Consider the following 23,308-nt stretch of genomic DNA (forward strand, 5'->3'; position numbering starts at 1 on the left):
TGACTAGGCACTGTGGTAATACAAATAATAATAATATGTACTTTTAAGGAAAGCTACAATATCCTTCAATCCTTTTAAGGTGAATAATAATATTACTTTTCTTACCCTCTGCTTACTAAACTGAAGATGCTCTTTTAAAATCTTACCCGAGTGGGAAAGGGAGGCCCCAGAGGTATGTGCCCTTGTCCCAGCAAACTTCAAGAAGCAATGGTTTTGTTTTTATTTCACACATTTTCTCCCTCTATACATCTTTCTAACTTGAGAGCAGACAGTTTGAACAGAGACTGCCACACTCTCCTCCTGCATTTGCCATCTCTCTCTAACCATACATATTCTTTCTTTCTCTGTTCCCCTTCTCTTCCTTTTTCTTAAAACTTACCTGTCCCCGGCTTCTAGGAGCTGTACATATGTGCTTGGAGAAAAATACAAAATGGAGGGCAGTCTTTTTAGGGAACAAGTGTCTTCCACCAGAAGGGTTATGTTAGTTGGGAGGTTGAGGACCCAGGGTCTTATATACACAGCTCTGGTTCTGAGAGAAATCTATCTAGAATAACTCTGGAGAAATGGGTGATTTGAGAGAGTGACAGGTTTCAGAGTAGAAGCCGTGTTAGTCTGTATTCGCAAAAAGAAAAGTAGTACTTGTGGTACCTTAGAGACTAACAAATTTATTTGAGCATAAGCTTTCGTGAGCTACAGCTCACTTCATTGGAAGCACTGTTCACTCTCCTGTAACCCCAACAGCCTTCAAACACACTGGAAATTTCTCCTCCACAGCTGGGCTCCCATTAGGAGCCAAATTCTCATCTGTATTCCTTGGGAATAGCTCTCTGTTGAGCATTGTAAACGGGCACTCATCTCTTGAGCATGTCTAAGTGGCTGTGCGTGGTATCATGGTCCATTTGTCCACTCTTATGTCCCTGCAAACTGCCAACTGACCCTGGCAAATCTTCAGTGGCTTGGCACTCCAGCCAAGTCACAAAGTCTGAATGAACCCCTTCCGGGGCATTAGAATCCAATTATTAAACAGACTATTTTGCCTTCGCTATGGTCTTCAGCCCCAGCTTTGGGCCCTTTAAATTCAGCCTTTGTTCAGACTCCCAAATAAGTTCTCTTTCTTGGAGTTTATGGCACTTAACCTGTGGGGAACCCGGACTGCCCACTACTCTGGGTTCCAAACCAGAGACCCTACAAACAGCAGCCCTGCGGGGATTGATCCAATTCGTTGCTGCTTCTTCCCTTAGCCTATTTCTATCTGGCCCCTTTAGCTTCACTCTTATTTCACAATTAAGGTGGTTATGTCCTTTCTCTCCCTGCAAACCCAGCTTAAGAAAAGGTAGCCAGAAACAAACTCTGACTATCCCTCAAGCTCCTTTAGGCAGGAAGGAGCACCCTTCCTTGCTCCTCTAGTCCTAGCCAGGAACTGACCTGCAGCTCCTTTTATCTGAGGGACCACCTTTGCTGCACCTGTCCTGCCACTTTGCCGCTGTCCAGGGCAGGATGTAGTAGGACTGCAAGGCTTCCTGTGGGGAGTCACAAAGGGCAGATACACTTTGCCACAAACATTCTCAGTGTTACAAGTGTCTTCCCCTTTATTTCAATGAATTTGTGCAGCAGTTCTTGATGCACTTGGGCTCTTGGATTATATATCAGCAAGGATAAATTATTTAGTGTGTTGATCAGTGGGCAAAGTCCCCTCCAGAAAGGAATAAGCATGCCTTTCCTCCTTCCTGGCATGTATTTTTTTCCCTAGCATCTTGTGCCTGGTACGCTCGCTTCTGGCTCACCTGTTCCTCCACATCCTGCAATGCTCCCCTCAAGTCATTGAAACAAGACACTGCCACATTACCTATCTGTTTAGGGGCAGGAGACCTTGCTAGTTTTTGCTGCCTGAACATCAAGCCACAGGGAAGAATGGGTTTGCGAAGTCCAAAAATAATCTCATAAGGAGAATAATGGATAGTTGAGAGCTGGCTAGTGTTTACAGACAAAGATAACAAAAGATGATTTCGTATCCCAGTCTTGTTGGTCTTCACTAAGACTCCAAGCATAGAACCAATGGTGCAGTTTGCTCTCTTCACTAGCTCGTTAGTTGTAGGGTTGGCAACACGGGCCCTCATCTTGGTTATCTGCAGTTGTCAGTAAACTTTGCGAAACCACCATATTCATATTCCTTCCCCGATCATCACAGATGCAGCTTGGTGGGCCAAACTTCACCACTGCATATTTCATCAATGCATTTATATCTGTCTCACCCCTTTTATCCTTTGCTGGTTGAGCCATCATTAACTTTAAGAAGGTGTGATATATTACAAGCAAATACTGGTTTCCGGCTGGTGTTTCTGGTAGTGGGCCTTTCAAGTCCATCAGTATGAACTCTCAGGGCTTACTAAGCTGAGGCATTTTCCCCTAAAGGAGTTCTGCCTCTTCTTGTTGGTGCTTTCCTTTCTTGACAAGACAGACAGGAAACTATCCAGTGCTTCACCTCTGCAGCCATGCCCAGCTTAAAAAAAGTCTGTTAGGTACCTGGCTTTTTATACCCCAGGTGATCTGCAGCATTGTTATCACGAAGTACTATTCTCTGTAAGATGCTGGTAAGGTGATCCTATTACCTTTATATACTTGGTTCACTTGAGTCTTTTTATACATTTCCACATTATAGATTTCTTTTATTCTTTTTCCATTAAGCATTAAGCACGTTTAAGCATTTGTTTTAGGTACAATACACATGCACAAGCTTCAATTTAAAAAAACTTTTGCTGTTTACATCATTCTGTTTCTGTGTCTCTGTGCTCCTGTATTTTCCCAATAAAGAGGATTTTTTGTCATTACAGGTTTGTGTACCTTTTATCTAAAAATCTTCCAGCACAACATGTTACTTCTGTCCTGTCAGCAATAACATAATTTAAACAAATAAGCAGATCTATATGAGGAGAAAAATTTGCAAAGCCACAGTCATGCCACCAAGGCTTTGGTCTAAAATTTGCCTCATCTAAACTTATTCACTATCCATAATTATTAATTATTCAGGTACAACTAACAATCTTACCATTAAGCAGTTTTGCATCTTTATATTTCAATACAATAATTCAGCATGCCCATATTAGATCCCTTATTTGTGGGGTTGAGGGGCAGGGAGGGGTAAAGAGCACTTTGATCTCAAAATGTCAATATTTGCGTTATCTTTTTTAAACTTTGGTCTTCAGAGGCCTTTTTACTCAAAGTTCTCACCATGTAGGTACGGTAGAGGCACCTCTAAGGCCCCAAGAATTGCTCACCAGATTTCATTCCTTCTCCTACTCACATACAGTAGAGGTATCTAAATACTGTCCTGGGACAAGTCTGTTCTATAATCACCCCAGAGTTCTTGTGATGCCCTCAGATGAAATCCACTCCTAATACAACAGTACTAGAAATACTGATCACCACAACAAAAGTCCAGTAAGTAAGCAGAGACCCCAAGTTCAGAGGGAATTGGATTCTGCCTGTTGTATGCAATAGCTAATGATTAATATTCATCAATTTTTAGCACTTAGTTCACCATGGATCAGGCTTATTTGACCAGATAGCAAGTGTGAAAAATCGGGACAGGGAGTGGGGGGTAATAGGAGCCCATTTAAAAAAAAAGCCTCAAATATCGGGACTGTCCCTATAAAATCAGGACATCTGGTCACCCTACTTATTTCAGATCCTAAATCCAACAGCATTGTGGTTTTCTGTCAATGTCTCCAGACACATAGTAACTAGTATATGACCACCTCTTCATGTGCCATTTTAACAATTGCTGATGTAGCTTTACCTTTGCCTCCACATCACCTACAAATATCATCCGGCATGGGACTCACTTGGGAAACAGTCTCTCTGTCTTCTGACCTATAAGATGCCAGTGAACAGATTCCACTTGGGCATCCAACAATTTTTTAGCCAGATTACTAGCAATCATTTCTTGAAGTGCTAATTTCTTGAAATAGAAAGGAGTCACTGTGAGGCTGGGCATTAACAGCTGGTACCTTGAAGGCAGGGGTCAGCAATCTATGGTACGCGTGCCAAAGACGGCACGCGAGATGATTTTTAATGGCATGCCGCTGCCTGCCGAGTCCCAGCCACCGGCCGTGCTCAGTCCGCTGCCGAATGCACGCTGGGACCCCGGCAGGCAGCAGCGTGCCATTAAAAATCCTGCCCGCCCAGGCCCGCTCTTCTCTGCCACCCCCGCCCTGCGCCGGCTGCTGCTGCAGAGCAGGCAAGCTCCCCCCCCCACGCCTCTTCCCCCAGCGTACTGGGTTCCTGCCCCTCCTCCTCTCCCTCCCTGCCCCCGATCTGCTGATGGCCCTTGCGAGGGAGTAGGAGAAGTGGAGCCACAGCGCGCTCACTGCTCCGGGGAGGAGATGGAGAAAAGGTGGGGAAGGGGGGTTGGAATCAGAGCATATCCCCTCCAGCCCCCTACTGTGAGTCACTCTGGGCAGGGGGCTAGGAGCAATCCCACGACCCCAGCCCACATCGCCAGCCCTCTGCCCTGACCCCTGCACCCCCACACCCCAGCCCTGATCCCTGCACCCCCCTCACACACACCCAGCCCTCTGCCCTGACCCCTGCACCCCTCACACACCCCTGAGCTGCTAAGCCCACTGCTGGTCTGGGGTCCCAGCTGCCGGCCCCGCTCAGCCCACTGCCAGTCTGGGGTTCTGCCTGTCAGCCCCTTGTCAACCAGGGTCCCGGCTGCAGGCCCTGCTCAGTCTGCTGCCGGCCTAGGTGAACGGAACCCCAGACTGGCAGCAGGCTGAGCGGGCTGGTGGTGTAAGATGAGCATTTTAATTTAATTTTAAATGAAGCTTCTTAAACATTTTGAAAACTTTGTTTATTTTACATATGACAATAGTTTAGTTATATAATATATAGACTTATAGAGACCTTCTAAAAAAAGTTAAAACGTATTACTGGCACACGAAACCTTAAATTAAAGTGAATAAATGAAGACTTGGCATACCACTTCTGAAAGGTTGCCGACCCCTGCTTTAAGGAAATCCCAATTTTGGTTCCACATTTTGAACTCTGTGTATAATCTGGTCCTTAGATTTATCCAGAATGCTATCCTATGTCACCAGCAAGTTATGAAGTTATGAAGCAAGTTATGTCCCTTTGTGACAAAGTTCGTCCTCTACTTTGTGCTTATTGGCAGATTTGCTCACCTTGGAGCTTCACAGCAGCCCTCAGTTTGGCCATTTTCATGAACCCAGTGTCCAGGTCAACTCCTCCTGTGTCTGACCAGGAGTTGGGAGGATTTGGGGGGAACCTGGGCTCGCCCTCTACTCCGGGTTCCAGCCCAGGGCCCTATGGAATGCAGTGTTTAGAGTGCCTCCTGGAACAGCTGTGCGACAGCTACAACTCCCTGGGCTATTTCCCCATGGCCTCCTCCCAACACCTTCTTTATCCTCACCATACGACCTTCCTCCTGGTGTCTGATGATGCTTGTACTCCTCAGTCCTCCAACAGTCTGCGTTCTCACTCTCATCTCCTAGTGCCTCTTACTCCCAGCTCCTCTCTCTCTCTCTCTCTCTCTCACTCACTCACTCACTCACTCACACTCACACACCCCAAACTGAATTGAGCTTCTTTTTTAAACCCAGGTGCCCTGATTAGCCTGCCTTAATTGATTCTAGCCACTTCTTGATTGGCTGCAGGTGTTCTAATCAGCCTGTCAGTCTTAATTGTCTCCAGAAGGTTCCTCATTGTTCTGGAACCTTTCCTGTTACCTGACCCAGGGAAAAGGGATCTACTTAACCTGGGGCTAATATATCTGCCTTCTATCACTCTCCTGTAACCATCTAGCCTGACCCTGTCACATCTTGCTAAACCATTTATAAACTGATTTTTTCACATAGGTTCTCTCCTGGCTTCACACTGGGCATATGCCCCTCTCTGCATCGCTGGTTCGAGATTCAGTGTAGGAGATTCTGCTTCATTGGAGCCATCTTCTGTCCAGAATGGTGCACAGAAAGACCTTTCGAACACTCTCCTTAATGTACACAAATAACTATGCAGGGTTCCCCTTCCTGCCTCCTTCTGATTTGACATTGCTTCCAGAATTTTCAAAAGGACAAATGAATCCCCGCTCACAGCAGTGTAGAAGTGTTTGCGTAACAGTCTCTAAGAGTCATGATCCTCACTGGGAAGCTGCTGGTAAAATGCTTTGACATCATCATCCAAAAACACTACTAGGTACTGAGCTGCTTTCTCATTAGTCCAGTCATTCACAGAGATCATTAGCTCAAAGACTGCCAAGTAGCACAGATTCCAGTCTAATCTGCACGATCAGTACATTTCTGCTCAGGCACAAGTGCTTTTGCCATCTTGAAGCTGCTGGCTCCAGTTATAATACTCGCTCATAGAAACGAAAGGATTTATTGGGACACTGCATGTACCAACTCCAGAACACACAGACAGGATTGAATTTCCCTGCTAACTTCCTGGTCAGGTCAACATCATAAAAACATACAAGATGACATCTTAACACTAAGATAAGGATATAGCACCATCTACTAGTGAAGGTGCAGTCTACGCAAAATGATTACTCACCTTTCCTTAACTGTTGTTCTTTAAAATGTGTTGCACATTTCACTGTAGGTGTGTGCATGCCTCATACACAGCTGTCAGAGATTCTTGCCTCAGAAGTTCCCATCAGGGCAGCATGAATGCCCCCATGTGCCTCACACTACTGCTCACAGGTATGAAGAGCCCCGTTGCCCCCAACCCCGCAGTTCTTTCCTACCAGAGAGATTCTGATAGAGAGGGGAAGGAGGGTAGAGAGGGAAAGGCAGGTAACCATTTTTTCTTCTTTGAGTGATTGCACATGTCTGTTCCACTGCAGGTGACTCAAAAGCATTTTGAGCTGGAGGCATATCCAGAGCCTACTAGAACAGAGATTGTAGGACCATTTGTCCAAATCTGGCATCGTCTCTAGACTGATGAGTGAAGGCATAGCAGGAGATAAAAGTGTGGACAGAAGACCAGTTGCCACTTTACAAATGTCCAGGATGGGCACCTGGGCCAGAAAGGCCACAGAAGCTGCCTGTGATCTACTTGAGTGAGCTACCGTTTTCTACAGAGATTCTGTACCTGCCAAACAATACTGTAGATGAATATAGCTCATAATCCAGGAGGAGATTCTCCAAATGGACATCAGGTGGCCCTTTAATCTGTCTGGATTGCCACAAAAAGCTGCGAGGGTGATCTGAATGGTCTAGTTTGAGGCCCTCCTTTGCCTTCAAGATCACAAAGTATCGGGAATAGAATCCCTTTTCTTGGAAAGGCATGGGAGCTTCCTCCATGTCGCCCACAAGGAGAGGAAACTGGATCTCCTACGGTATCACATTCTCAGGAGAGCAGTCTCTGAAGAGCGACAGGGAAGGAGGATAGGAAGGAGGAATAGAAGTAAACTGGAGTGCATAACCCAGTTCCACCATGCTTAGAACCCACCGATTCATGGCAATTCGGGACCAAGCACTTAGGATGTGGGATAGGTGGTTGGTAAAAATAGGGAACGGTACCATGGGAGGTGATAGGCTGCTCTCAAGCAACAAGTCAAAATAAATGCTTTGAGGAACCAGTCTGCCTGAATGAAGTAGGCAGTGTGGAGGAGGCAGCCATCTCTCACAACCTCTGCCCTTCTTTCTCAATAAGTTCTGGCTACGAGGCATAGACAAGTGGAACCACCAGGACTGTTGTGGGTGGAATGGCTTTCTTTTCATCGCCGGTGTATAAGTCCCCAGTGATTTAAGCATTGCTCTCGAATCCTTAAGGCTACAAAGCCTTTCATCCATCTTCTCAGAGAAGAACAAAAGGCTTTTGAATGGGAGGTCCTGAATGGTTTGCTGCACCTCCGGGGCAAACATGACGATTGCACTCAAGATGAATGACGCATGGAAATGGCGGAAGCCATAACATGAGCCACTGAATCCACCACATCCAGGCTCATCTGCGCAGCTGACCTCGCCACTAATCCTGCTTGGCCTCATCAGGAAGCTTGTCCTTAACTTCAGGATGCTTTCCTACAGGTTAGAACAGGGGTCGGCAACCTATGGCACGCGTGCCAAAGACAGCACACGAGCCGATTTTTAATGGCACACTGCTGCCTGCCGAATCTCAGCCGCTGGCCCCACTCAGCCCACTACCGAACCCATGCCGGGATCCTGGCAGGCAGCAGCGTGCCATTAAAAATCCTGTCCCCCCCGCCCTGCGCCGGCTGCTGCTGCAGAGCAGGCAAACTCCCCCCTCCCACGCCTCTTCCCCTAGTGTGCTGGGTTCCTGCCCCTGCTCCTCTCCCTCCCTGCCGCCGATCTGCTGATGCCCTTGCGAGGGAGGGGGAGAAGTGGAGCCACAGCGCGCTTGCTGCTCCCGGGAGGAGGCGGAGAAGAGGTGGGGACGGGGCATTGGGGAAGGGGGGTGGAATCAGCCCTGACTCCACTACCCCCACCCATACCCAGCCCCCCCCACACTCCATGCCCTGACTCCTGCACCTCCCTCACGTGCTCCCAGACCCCTGTCCTGACTTCTGCAACCCCCACACATACCCAGCCCCCTCACACCCCATGTCCTGACTCTTGCACCCCTCACATTCCCACCCACACCCTGAGCACTAAATGGGAGCTCCTGCACCCCCCCCACCACCCCACATTCCCACCTGCACCCCTCACACCAAATGGGAGCTGCCCAGGTAAGCACTCCACACCCAAACTGCAACCCTGAGCCCCCTCCCTCATTCTAGCTCCTGTACAGACCCTACACCGCAACCTCCAGCTTGCTCCTTCACCCCCAGCCCTGTGCTCAGTGCACTCCCACCCTCAGCTCAGTGTAGAGAGAGAGGAAGAGAATGGGCTAGAACCAGGGAGAAGGCAGGTACCCACTCTATGTGGGCAGGGCTGGGATCCCAGATCGGCAGTGGGTTGAGCGGGGATGGCCGCCGGAACTCTGGCTGACAGGAGACGGTGGACTGAACCTCAGACCGGCAGCAGGCTGAGCAGCAGCAGGCTGAGCCGCTCAGTCCTCTGCCAGTCTGGGGTCCTGGCTGCTGGTTCCTTGCCAGCCAGGGTCCCGGCCGCAGGCCCTACCCAGCCTGCTGCCGGCCTCAGTGAATGGAACCCCAGGCTGGCAGTGGGCTGAACAGGCCAGTGGCGTAAGATCAGCATTTTAATTTAATTTAATTTAATTTAATTTAATTTTAAATGACCATTACGGGTGGAAGGACGTAACTGAGGGGGAGCATTTACTGAGCGGAGCCCTTTATACCTGTGAGCAGTGGCATGAGGAGTTCACACTGCCCTGACGGGAACTGCTGAAGGAAAAATCTCCAACTGTGGACGAAGCACACACACACCTACAATGGAATTGACATGTGCAATTGCTTAAAGAATTCTTAAACATTTTGAAAACCTTGTTTACTTTACATATGACAATAGTTTAGTTATATAATATATAGACTTATAGAGAGAGACCTTCTAAAAAACATTAAAATGTATTACTGGCACATGAAACCTTAAATTAAAGTGAACCAATGAAGACTCGGCATACCACTTCTGAAAGGTTGCCGATCCCTGGGTTAAAATCATACCGACCAAGAAGAACTTGCTAGTTCGCGATTCTCAATTGTTACCCTCATGTGGAATAAATTTTCCTGACAAAGAGGTATAGCTTCCTAGCTTTCTTCCCTTTCGGGGTTGAGGTCTGATCCTTTTCAATTGCAGCAGACACTACCAGGGAACCTGGAGGTTTGTAGATTGTAAAAATTGATTGTAAAGATTGTAAAAATCTGCTTTCCACACTTTTCTACACATATAATCTCCTTTCCACACTTTTAGCTGTGAGAGGAAGGGACGATGGGGTCTGCTATAAGCTTTGGGTGGGCACTAGGATTGCCTCATTTATAGGGAGAGCTACCCTAAAGGGTCCAGAAGAGGTGAAAATGTCCTCCAATCCGGGTGACTTTCCTTGCACCTTCTCTGGCTGGCTATCCAGAGCCACAGTCACCATTTGTTAGCATGTTCTGGTGGACTCTGAAGTCATCTTGTGGGGGAGAGGTAGACTCTGCAAGTACTGCCTCATCCAGGGATGAAGAAGAAAAGACCAGTGGTTGTTGAGGGGGACCCTTGTCCAATTCTTGCACAGGAGTAATCAATTCCCCTTGCACAGTACTAATATCAGCGGAGGGGGAAAGGAGACTGGTGCTCATGTCCCACTGTCTACTGAATGCTGCAGAGTGTGGGGGAATGCCACAAAGGCTCCAGAAGGGCCACTGGTACAGTGCTGGGACCCAGCTGTTTGCCGGCTATTGATCTGGACCAAGGTGGGTAGACATCCGCTGGGGTTGCTCCAACCTGGAGGAATAAGATCTGACCATAGAATCTGAAAAGGAGAATGCGTCTGCTTCCTCCGGCCATGGGGGAGCTGACTCCAATGCCATGAGGGAGACCTGTTGCGAAGCAGGTGACAGAAGCAAAGGTGAGATCACTGCAGGCTTTCCTTTTGATGGAATCTGCTGAGACCCTGCAACCGTAGCAGCCACTGGTACCGAATGGTGACTGGTACCAGAACAGGCACTGGAGAATCCAGCTCGCCCACTCCTGGTGCCTGATGGGAATCTTGTCCCACAGGTGAAACCAGAACTAACAAGTTCAGTAGTTTGCAAGCTGCCTCAAGCGCTTCAGGTGTAGATAGTACCATCAAAGTACCAGGAGTTGACCTGTCAGTACTAGGAGTTGTGCCAATCCTGCAATTGGTCTCAATGGGCCCTTCCTAGTCTTGGCAGTCAGCAATCCCTCTTTGCAGGGAAGTTATGCTGGGGGAGGGGCTCTTCTTTGAGTGTTCCTCAATATCCTTTGCAGCACCCAGTGCCTGGCCTGTAGATCTCAAAGGCCCCAGTACTGAGTCCTTTGAGGACTTCTTTGGTACCAGTGAGGCTAGCTAGAGTGGACGGAGTACTCCTGACCAACTCATACGTGCTCCGAACAGGAAGGTTCTAATGGAGGGCGAAGCGCAGATGCCATGAGTAAATATTTGAGCCTGGTCACCCTGTCCTTTTTTGAACAGAGCTTGACTCCTCTACAAATGTGACATTTTTCACCTATGTGGGCTTCCCCCAGATATTTCAGGCAGCTGGGGTGAGAGTCGCTGATTGGTATTGGCTTGCCATAGGTGTGACAGCCCTTAAAGCCAGGAGAGTGTGGCATGAGTCCAGTACCAGACCCAGTACCCAAACAGGCACTGGAGAGCAGTTTACCCTAAGAACTAGACTAAACTTATTATAATTGGTAACTATATACAGAAACACAACTCTAAGCCAAATTAACATGACAGGAACTATATAAACAAGAAGGTGAGGGAAGATTTTTGAAATGCAAAGATTACAGCTCCAGTAACCATTACGGGTGGTAGGAAGTAACTGAGGGGGAGTGTTGGGGGCAGCGGAGCCCTTTATACCTGTGAGCAGTGGCATGAGGCACGAGGAGTTCACTCTGCCCTGACGGGAACTGCTGAAGGAAAAATCTCCAACTGTGGATGAAGCACGCACACACTACAGTGGAATTGACATGTTCAATTGCTTAAAGAAGAATCATTACAATACTGTGCTATTCATTAACATTAGTTCCTTGTTTTAAGCAGCAATACACAGGTATTTTGACTGTATTAATGGTGCTGTGTTTTACATCTCATACTGCTTTATATATTCTTTAAGAAGGAACTGAGACTTTATAAGGAAGAAGCAGAGAGGTTTTTCTTTCTTTTATTTGTAATTACTCTTGTGTCTCTTAGCAAATTATTGTTTGCTGTAATGATAAGGAATGTATCATTATATATTTTTAAATTCAGTTCACTAAAAGTGTAGCAGTCCATTTTACAATTGTTATATCAGGACTAGGGATTATTCCTTTTTGTCGGAACATATGTTTATGCTTTCATGTGCAGTGTGCACACAAGGTTTTATTTGCATGGAAAATGAGATTTATTCTTAGACTGCAAGCATGGGTGCATGTCAGCTATAGCAGAATGTGCAAGAATATAATTCCTATACTAATTACAAGTGATGGCATGAAGTGTTTCACAAGGCCAGTCAACTGAAAGCCACTGTGAGTGACAAACTGTGCTGAAATTTTAGCTAAAAGGCATGCACAAACTATAATGAAATAATGAACATAAAAAGTATGCAAAGCTAATACTACAGATTGGCTTAAGCCAATTGAAGGAATCCAGTTTATGGCTGGAAATTTATCTTTAACTCGCCCTCTTGAAAACATTCTTTTATAGAAGATCTTGCTGAGTGTACTGTGCAGAATCTACTAGATGCAAGAAGATGGGTTGCTTCAGCCATAGGGAAAATAAACAACAATTTTCATATCAAATCTCTTTTAAGCACGACAGTCCTTCATTTTCCTAGTTCCATATTGCCTTCCTACTGCAAGCATGTCCATTTTTCCAATTCCTCCTTTTTGATATCCTTGCTCTAATGGGCAACTAGGTATATGCAACCCTATCTATACCGGGCGCGAGCATACCCTAGGAGATATTTATAATACATATCCCTATAATTTCCCCACTTACTTGCAGCACAGATAACTAATCGTAGCAAACTTAGAGTCTCTAGGCCAAGTCATAATAATTCCCCTCCACCCTCCTGCCGCCTCACTCCAAATTAAGAGATTTTTTATGAAGTCAAAGAAAGTTAATTTTTTAAAAATAGTATGGGCAGGCATATTGGGTCCAATATGACTGCTTTACATCTCTGACCACAGTCTCCAGAAAGAGAACATTTTAATTTGAAATTTCAGTTTAAGAATATAGCTTTCATTTAACAGAAAAACCCACGACAATGTAATCTTTATATCAGAGCTATCCCACTAAAACATGTGCTGGCATGTTTTTGATGGACTTTTCTTCTAAAACTAATTTTCATTCTGAGACAGTGAATGAAAGCACAAAATTATATTAAAATATAGAGAAAAAGAAGAATAAGCGCTCTTCCCATAGATGCAGAAGTCTCAGAAACATAAGGGCAGATACAAATTTACTATAAGGGACTTGAATTTTCATATACCAATTGCAATAACTGTAATCATAAGAAATGCTGCACATTTCAAGAAATACTATGGTGAAGGTTTTCTTACATGGGTAATTCAGAGGCCATCAAGCATAGGGAATATTGTAAATCAGTAATGCACCAACTAATTTAAGTAAGAAACAATAGCGGTCACGGAATATTTGGAATTATCCCATGAGCGCCACAACAACTGTAAACAATTTTTATAGAGGTAACAATGGGAAGTGGACGTAACAAATCATGATTGCTGAAGTGAATGTAAGATAATGCTCGTTACCTCTATGGTGATCATATTAGATTGCAGTTATTCCACAAATTAACTTATTAGTAGCACCATAAAATAGATATAAGTAAACAATTTGGAGTTGCAGATAACAAGGAATGCATTTAAAATGTGCATTACTTATTCTTCCCCAGAAAATATTCCAAGGAAACCGAGAAGGCATTTAAGAAACAAACAAAAATCAAATGCACCTACATTTATTCTTGCACTGTATAAGTGCCAAAATAATAGAAAAGTCATACTAATTATCATCACGTATAATAAATAGTGGTGACCCCCTGACAGCGAGAGACAGGTTATCTCAGGCCCATTCCACTGCTAGCAGTAGGATGCATTATGTTCTTGAGTGGTAAACACAGAATGATAGACATGTCACAGTTTGGAACAAGAGAAAGCCAATGGTGCAAAATAACAGGAACAAAAATAAAAACAATTGTTGGATGAAAACAAACACCTCTGAGATCTAAGATACTCAGTTTTTTACAAAAGGAAGTGATTTAATGGAAATCTGCCTCCAATGGAAAAAAAAACTCCAAAGGTATTTAAAATCTAGAAAAAGTGAAGTAGAGAAAGCTCAAAAGAATTATTAAGATTCTGTGATGGGGCCAGGCCAGATGGCTATAGAAAAATAGTGGGAGATGGATATATTAGCTCCAGGCTAAACAAATCTCTGGTACCAGGATAAGTGAAATGGCAGCTGCTCCAGGTCAATTAAGAAACCTGGGGCCAATTAAGAACTTTCCAGAAGGCAGGGAGAAGGCTAGGTTGATTGGGACATCTGAAGCCAATCAAGGGCTGGCTGAAACTAGTTAAAAGCCTCCCAGTTAGTCAGGTGGGTGTGCATGTCAGGAGCTGTGGGAGGAAGTTGTGCTGTTGGAGAGGCTGAGTAGTACACACCTAATCAGGCACAAGGAAGGAGGCCCTGAGGTAAGGGTGAAGTGGAGCTTGAGGAAGTGAGGGCTGCTGTGGGGGCAGTAGCCCAGGGAATTGTACATGTCATGTTTCTAAAAGGTCAGCTACCATAGCTGATACTAGTAGGGTCCCTGGGCTGGAGCCCAGAGTAGAGGTTGGGCCCGGGCTCCCCCCCACCTTTGCCCCCTGATTAATTACTGAGACTGGGAGACAACAGAAACTATGCGAGGAAGGATAACTTCTCCTCACCTCCCTCGCTGGCTTATGATGAAAATGGCTCAGTAGACTGTGATCCTTGTCTCTAGAGAGAGAAGGGTTACGTGCAGGGTTACAGTGAGCCTCTGAGGCTAGCGAAATCTGCCAGGAAACACGGGGCCCACAGAGGCAAGGACAGAGCTTTGTCACAATTAATATACATTAGTAGAATATGTCACTGAAGTTAGGATTAAAACAGACATTTAAGAGACCTTAGAAATCTTTAAAAAGAGTGCGTATATAAAAGAGAAATTGTAGGCTGGAAGAAGAGAGAGAAAGGGTGAATAGAGCCAGACAGAATGAGGAAACAAGAAAGTGTAATAAACCTAGTGACCTCTTTTTCCCTTAGCAGATCTTACATTTGACTGTTCTACAATTAAGCAAATTAGCTTTCACTATGCATATTTATGCCATTTTTAAACCCTTGCACATTGCAATCAAGGTGTAAGTAGAGCTACTACAATGAATTAAATTGAGCAGTTCAATTAATAGATCATTTTTATGGTTGTCTCACAATCCATGAATTTTGGATTTTGTTTTATTAACTCAAACAACAGTGTGTCAAAAGGATGCAATTAGATAACATGGATTTCAATTGTGAAAACACAGGTGCTCCCCAACTTAAGAATTTATGAAGAATTAAAATGCTCTATCTACCTTGAACATAAACTCTTGCCTGATGTTTATCTTTTCCTTTATAGTTTTCAGCTTCACATTCATAAGTTCCTTCATCTTCAAACTGAATATTTAAGATCTTGAGAACTGCACCAGACATGCTTATCTCAGCAGTTGCTGGCATGGGTTCAAGATACTTATTCCATCTAATCTCAGGAACAGGGCTTTGAAAAGACATAATAATACAAGTTAGCTCTCTTTAGGAATTGGCTATTAATTTGTATTATGCAGAAACATATTTGCTGCTGAAATGTTTGTTTTAAATATCCTGAACTTTTGCTCCCAATGAGATATGAAAACCAATGTATTATTCTAAAACTACATTAAAATATACTTACTTTCCAAGTGCAAAACATTCCAGTGTCACATTTTGCCCCAGGAGTGCGTATGTATCCTTGAATTTCACCTTGATATCAGCTGGATATACTTTAGATCCTAATATTAAAAGAGATTCACAGACATAGCCAGTCAGTGACAGAAATTAATACAGCAATTTTAACTTCTACAGCTCAAGAAAACGTCTTAAAATTCCAGAGAGAATTTTTCTTTACGATATGTGACACCATGTCCATTATCAATAAAGTCTGACTTAACACCGAACAACTTTAACAATAAGGCAGAATTGTTTTCAAAAAATTATCTTTCATTGGATGATTAATAGCTAATATTTAAGAGCACAATTCTGTAGTGTAAACACATTTAAACTTATTTTGAAGTGTAACAGTAGATTGTAAAGATGAAGGAGAGAGCACATTCCTATCTTTTGTCAACTTATCTCCATGGCTTCCTTAGAACAAGTGTGGATAGAATCGTTTGAATTTTTGTGAACTTTAAGGTCACCTCCTTCTCTTCTGCAGGCACAGAGGTACTTGGAAGTAGTAGAACTATTGTGCTTTGTTACACAGGGGAATAGGGAGTGATGGAATGCCAGGAGTCTACGTGGGCATATGAAACCCTATCTACCAGTGAGCTGAGCTCTGTGGAGCATCTCTTGTGCAATCAAATGAAGGACTCAGTGTGGCTAGGAACAGCTAGGGACAGGATCAGTTGAGCTGAAACTACCTAGATTCACTGGCTATTACCCCTTACAGAGCAGAGAAAAATCTAACAGCCACAAGGGTTACTGAAGTTCTGAAGATACAGATCAAGTCTGGGGCTGCTCCATGGTCTGAGGAAAGAGGCAGATTCCTTCTCTCTTCCAGACCAGCCTCAAGTCAGGCTGGCATAAGGTTGATAGTTTGTCTATTAGTGACTAAATGGCACTTACTGATTATTAATCTAATTGTTATCCAAGAGTTCTAATGCCAATTAACATGTTTTTGCATGGATAGGAACCACTCACACATGGAGACATACCATGAGTATTTATCCTAAGTTCTCTCTAAATGTGGAAATTCTGTGGTGAACATTCTGTTAAAATAGTAAAGTAAATAAATATAAAATAGGAATCTAGTGTATTCTTTAAAATTAAAAATATAAAAATATGTGACTTCTGATCAAGTGAGCCCAATTTTGTTAAAACTAAATCTTGCATCAAGCAAATAGTGTGTGAAAGACAAGTGCTGGACATTCCAAAGTGCATGCAGGGCAGTATTTACAGTATTGAAAATGCACAATTTTGCTGACAAAATGGCAGTGAAAAATCTAGTAACACGAAGCCAAAAAGAAGGCTCAGGGGATTGGCACAACTATACAAAGCCTTTGATCTCTAGATAACCAAGTATAGATCTTCCTTCCCTCCTGCAGGAAGAGCAGGTCAGTGGCTTTTACAATACCATTCCAGAGTCATCATAGCAGAAGGTAACAGGGCCTGGGAGAGTGGGCCAGAAGAGGCTGGGTTTCCCACTGCTTAGGGGATTTCTCAGAAAACATAATATTGCCAGGAGCTGCCTCAGCTTTTCCATGGAGTCACAACCCCGCCCCCCAGGGATTCCAAGGTCTGCCAAAGCCAGGAGATGTGACAGGTTTTGGGACAGGTCCAGTGGCCTACTCCATGATGGTGAGGGGGGAGAAAAACTCATACCTTGAGGACAGAGAAGGGACTCTGGGGCGATCTTCATGGAGGTTTCCTCTCCAAGATGACACCAGTAGGAGGGAATGATCTGGGCCTTTGTATGTGGAACATTTAAATAATATGTCTGAAGTAACTCTACTAAAATGCTAGTTCACTGACTGCCTTAAGATTTATCTCTTGCTAAAAATGCTGCAGTAAATGGGAAAAAAATCAAAATGCAAACAGAACACTTCTCATAAATACTTACGGTCTACGGCCTGGGGAATAAGTGGAATGAATTTGCTGAATACACTCTTTGTGATTGAAGGACTGGACACAAAACATGAATAATTGCCTTTATCTGATGCTTCTACATTTGCAATGTAGAGATTGCCATTTGTCTGTGACACAAATCGCCGTTTGTCCAAAGTAATGAATACTGGGAACTCATTTAGAAGCCAGCGATAACTGAGATCATCTAGAGGAAAACATTTTCTAGTTAATATTTAGCAAACCCAAGAGTAATAGTATCAGTTGTTTGTACCAAATCAAGCCACAGTATGTTCTGTAGTATCATATATAGTAATGTAAAAGACAGTGATTTTTTTGCAGAGTATGCAATGTTTAAGGATTAATAAGAAGAATCTATAAAGCTAATCAGAAAACCTAGAAAACCCACTAGTTTATGAACTGATTTACTTCCTTTTAATCAGCAGTTCTTTAGTTTTTGGTTAGGAGGATGGAGTCACATAAGAAATAAGAACACATATCTCAGAGCAGCAAATTAGAGGAGTGAAAGTAGGGAGGGAAAAATGTGTTTGCCAGCTCCTCACAAGGTCAACTTCAATTCTTAAAAACAAAATATTAAAATCAAAATGTTGCACTGTCTGCTAAGAGGATCAAATTAAGATGAATGTCTGTGAGATACCATCTATTTGTTTCTGAAGTTCAAATATTCCATTTAATGTTATGAGAAATATCAGGTGATATAAAACAAATCTAAAGATAGTTTACATGAGAAATCATACAGATAAAAAACAGAGATACTGGGTTAGGCCATGATTTTTAAAGGTATTTAGACATCACTCCATTCAATGTTGCAATGCCTCACTGATTTAGGAACCTAAAACTTGTTTTCAAAAGTATCACAGGGTATTCAGGACTACATCCACAAAGGGGACTAGATCCACTCAGTGTTTGCAATGCCTAACTTTTAAGCACACTGAATTAGGTGCCCAGTCCCGCAATACAACACTGTTAGGAGTATGATAGGAGTATTAGTGCCAATGTAGGATCCAGGCCTGTTGTTTTGCCTGAGACAGTATTTTGAGTTCTGCTTGCCTGTTTGGTTTTGGATATATATACACATTTTTATTAATATGTGTGAACAAAGGGATTCTTACTAAGAACAAGACAGACACTGTAAATGTTGCTTTTTCCTAAACCAGATGGGTTTGTTAGTATAATGGAAATAGATAAGAGCAGTTAAAGTGTTACTGGGCATGGTGGGAAGGTAATATATGAGCGCATACTTGAAGACTGATTCAACTCCTTATCTGAAGGCAAGGTCAAGCAACCAGTTGGGGAGGGGGCAAAGGGAGATGCGGGAGGAGAGGTAAAACATTAAAACACCAGAGAAATGCCTGCCCCTGACGGGAGTACAACTTCACTTCTTCCCCTTCTCATGGGATACAAAAGGGGTGGGAATGAAGACCCTAGCCTGCCGACCTCCCAGAATGGAAGATGACCATAAGCTATAAGGGATGGGAATGTGGGCGAGCATTTCAGGTATAATTATGCCTGCTGAGGAGCAGGGAGTGGAAACACTGGAAAATAGGGCTCTGTGGCATCAGAGTTATGCTATACATATGCCTTCTGGAAATTAACCCCAATAAACATCACATTGCTTGCACTTTGGACTTCTGCTCTGCCTTCTGTCTGCATGACAAGAACCAGGGGATAGGGTGAAGGGAAAGCACTCGAACAAACACATGGGGAGAGACAGGAACCTAAGAATGGCATTCACAAGAGCCAGCAAGTTGAGCAGGGAGCCATTTAAAATAGCCAGTAGGAAATGCTGAGGAGAGAGGTGGGACTTAAGATTCTCCCTGCTTGGGATTCACGGTCACATACTCTTTTCTAGACTTAAATATTAATTAATACAGATCTTCTCCTTCCCAAGAGAGTGCCTAACCATCAGGCTAGAAAGTCACTCTCCCTCTCTCTTTGGCCCAATATATACACAAATACAAAGTGGCACAGCTTCAACAGAAAAGATTGAAAGAGACCCACCTGAGAATACCCAATCACTCAGTAGTTACAGCATTCACGGGGATATGGGAGAGCAGGTTCAAGTTCCCGCTCCACATAAAGCAGAGTGGGGACCTGAACCCATGTCTACTCGTTAAAAGAGGGGTGGTACCACCACTACCACCTCCTCCTCCTCTGGCAGATGTGTTTTGTTCAGGCCTCGATCCAGTAGGTGAACTTTCAGCATGCCGACCAGATTGGACCCTGTAGGTAAAGGAACTCCTAGTTTGTGAATTATGTTGGGGCTTAGGTGTGAACTAGGTGCTGAGTGTCAGGACTGATGTGGCTTTGCATATGCCCACCAGAGGAAACTTAGGCACCTAGGGGGGTTAGGCACCAACTAAGTTACGTGGCAGCTAAGTAGGGGTTCTGAGGATCTAAATTTTGGATTTAGGTGCCTAAAGTGTCTGTGAGGTGATGCCTAAATCTTTTTGAGGATATGGTCTTTAGGCCCCTAAGTCTCACTAAAAGTCAATGGGACATAGGCTTCTAAGTAAGTTAGGCACTACAACACCTAAATACTTTTACAAATCTGGGACTTAGCCCATTAGGGGAGTGATCAGAGAGCTTCCTCTGAGGCACCATCTCATCAGCTGACTCACTAGGAACTAGCATCAAAATCTGTGAATATTTGGTACCCGGGTCCATAATTAGCTCATAGAACATGGCTATTTCTACCTCCTTGTATATACTCAATGCAGGATAACATTTGGTAATTTGACATGATCTCCAGCAATCATTTATTGTATAAATAAAGTGTAACTATTTGAAGGAACACAATTGTTTTGATATTTCTTCAACAGACTTAATTAATGCTTTGGATATTAGGCAAATAAGAAACTTTGCATGTTCTCTATGTCCTTCTTGATGATGAATTCTCTATCAGCTAGAGAATATCTATTTTGGGGGGAGTTAGCAGTAACAGCAAGTTTCCTAAAAGGAAGCATAATTTAGCCTTCTAATACCAAATCATTGTCTAACTACTATCTGAGAGCATTTGTTTGCAGAGTTAATTTAAATTTGCTTGCTTTCAAACCTTCAGCTGCAGCTTTTCACGTGACAAGCTGAGCTCAGAATTGGTAATTACTATACCAAATTAAAGAGACTAAACAAAATTCAACATTAAATTCATGTCAAACTTGAATTAAACATTGTTAAATTGTAAAATAGACAGATAGAAATGTTAAGACCAAGAAGAAAATATCCATATATTTCCTCTGTTTGCATTCTGTCAATATATAATCTTCTTAGAACAGTAAATGATACCATGTAGTAAAGTTAAAATGTAATGGGCCAAATCCTGATCTTACTGAGGTCACTGGTAAAACTCCTATTGACTTCAACAGTACCAGGATGAAACAAAAATTACCATGTGAAAATTTTGGTTGCTGATTTGCCTGATACAAGGTGCTACGATGTCTACTGGATAAGACGAATTGTCTTATCTTAGGTAGAAATCTGGCCCATCATTGCAGTATCTGAGTGCCTCACCCCTGTGAGGTAAGGAAATGCTATTACAGATGAGGAACTGAAGCACAGAGAGGTTAAGTGATTTGCCCAATGTCACACAGGAAATCTGTGGCGGAGCAAAGAACTGAATCCAGTCCCAGGTTACTGCCATAGGTAATGGACTATCCTTCCTCCCAAATTCTTGAATCATAGAAATGTAGGACTGGAAGGGACCTCGATAGGTCATCTAGTCCAATCCCCTGTACTGAGGCAGGACTAAGTATTATCTAGACCTCCCCTGCCACCTAACCTGTTCTTAAAAAACTCCAGTGACAGAGATTCCACAACCTCCCTGGTAACATTACTTGATTTCTTTTTAGTAATGTTATTTCTAATTTCAAAAATTGTTTGTAAATTCTAAAATTAATTTGTACCTTATTGCTGTCACCATATAATTGAAGCCTTAGCTATACACAGTACAACATAATTTTCACTCAGCTTCTACTAGTCTTGCTTTATTGTTTATTCCATATCACTATATACATTTTTACGTTTATGGAGAAATTGATGAGAAAAACCAGCGAAGTTTTGTGTGCATCGTGCTTTTCTCTTCTAGTTTGTACATTTGGGAAAATTTCTCCCTCATCCTATACACTGTTCATCTACAAACATGTTGCCTGAAACTGACCTAGTGGATTTGAGCTTGGGAAAAAAGTTACTGCTGTTTATTTACATCTCATATGAGTCAAGAAAAAGCCCCTTTCTCCATACGTCCATGAAGCAAGCAAGACCATAGGTTTCGGGGGAGGGGGGGGGGAGGAAAGGAATATAATCAGAGACTTTATTTAATTTTAACTAATTGAAGTATTAATAGTGTCCAGAAATCTTTGTTCATTAACTTAAAGGGCTCAGTCCACTCTCCGAAGGATAAAAAAAAAAACTATCAGAAGGAATCATTTTTTGCCTTTCTTAATGCATGCTTAATTTAAAGTACACTGTGTATACCAACAATATCTTTATCCCATTTATTAGATTTAAATGGAAAATATCTTAATCATACATATACATCCTATCCCTTCCATACTATAGAGATTGAAAATCGTGTAGTTTCAGTTGAATTACCTGGGTAATGGTAAGGAGGCTCGCAAAGAAGCACTGCTCCAACACCCTCCCGTACTTTCACCTCATAGCGTTCCTCTGGTGGAAATGTATCAAGGTCTAGATTTAAAAAAAATATATATATATAAAGTTTATAAAGACAATATAAAGTTTTTTCAGTGTTTAAGGATTATTTTCTACATTCGGATTTAAACATACAGCTCTTTCAGAGATGAATGTAGAAATACATCAACGTTTGAGACAAAGTGCAGGGCCATACAGCCTGTTTGTTTGCTTTAATCCTAGCATAACCAACTGCCTGTTCTAACCCCTGCAGTTTGCAACTGCCCATAAAGAAAAAAGAAATGTTGACTTTGGCTCAGATTCTCAGGTCCAGGAGAGCTGCATTTAGAGCCAGAACCCAAGGATGGGTAGGGCAAAAGTGACTTCAGAGAATTTTTCATTCTCCCAAACGAGGGGCTGTCCAGGAGGCCAATTCAATCCCTGTTGTAACTTGGAGCATCCCCATAGCTTATCTCAAGATGAACCAGGCTGGCTGTCCCTGCCTCATGGACTATTCCAACAGCCAAGGACTGCTGGACGGCAGAGTGGTCCAGCTACGTATCCTATGCCAGGGGCTTTGAGATGGGGGCACAAAGCCAGCTGGGGGATCCTCAGCTGGCTGGCTGAAACAGCTCTATGGCCACTTTGTGCCAGTGGAGTAGTACAAAGAGTCTTCTGTAGAAGGGCCATGAATCAGACCCTTTTGAGTTACACATTGCAATAATGGTGGCCACAATTATAAGACAGCGATGGTTTGATTGCATGTCAGTTATGGATAGCAGATTTTATTTATTTATTTTAAGAGTGGTACCTACAAGCTGGGCAATAGCTACCCTTCTTGTGTCACTTTCATTGTCGTATCTCTTATCAAATTAGACTGGAGTAGGGACTAAGTGTTTGCATAGCACAAAGTACAGTGGGAGTGAGAGAATCCGGAATGTGTCTACTAATTGCTAACGCAGTCTAAATAAATAATAACAACATATTAAAAGCTGTACACAATATCCTTCCCATCAAAAGCCAAAGGAATCATCCAATCTAAATTCAGGTTATTTCAACTCTCTTCCTCAGGCTGCTATTTCCAGGATCGAACTACAACTTAAGTTCATGAGTAGCAAGGCAGAAACAATAATGACTAATCAGGATAGAGATGCATACGCATTTACACAAAAGGACATCAGTATGGTTT

At 43.3% G+C, this 23,308-nt stretch overlaps 1 protein-coding gene across 8 annotated transcripts in view; it reads right to left on the reverse strand.

The window, feature by feature from the left end:
* The window catches only part of CNTN1 (contactin 1), a 434,625-nt gene that overhangs the window by 130,723 nt on the left and 280,594 nt on the right, over positions 1–23,308 (reverse strand). For all 8 annotated transcript variants that reach the window (XM_038373409.2, XM_038373417.2, XM_043494720.1 and 5 more), the window contains 4 exons: positions 22,081–22,176; positions 17,468–17,677; positions 15,545–15,641; positions 15,189–15,370 (listed from right to left, as the gene is read on the reverse strand). In XM_038373409.2, coding sequence (XP_038229337.1) covers positions 15,189–15,370; positions 15,545–15,641; positions 17,468–17,677; positions 22,081–22,176 — 585 coding nt within the window. The remainder of the gene's footprint in view (positions 1–15,188; positions 15,371–15,544; positions 15,642–17,467; positions 17,678–22,080; positions 22,177–23,308) is intronic.

The sequence above is a fragment of the Dermochelys coriacea genome, chromosome 1 (assembly GCF_009764565.3).
Source record: "Dermochelys coriacea isolate rDerCor1 chromosome 1, rDerCor1.pri.v4, whole genome shotgun sequence".
Lineage (NCBI taxonomy): Eukaryota > Metazoa > Chordata > Testudines > Dermochelyidae > Dermochelys > Dermochelys coriacea.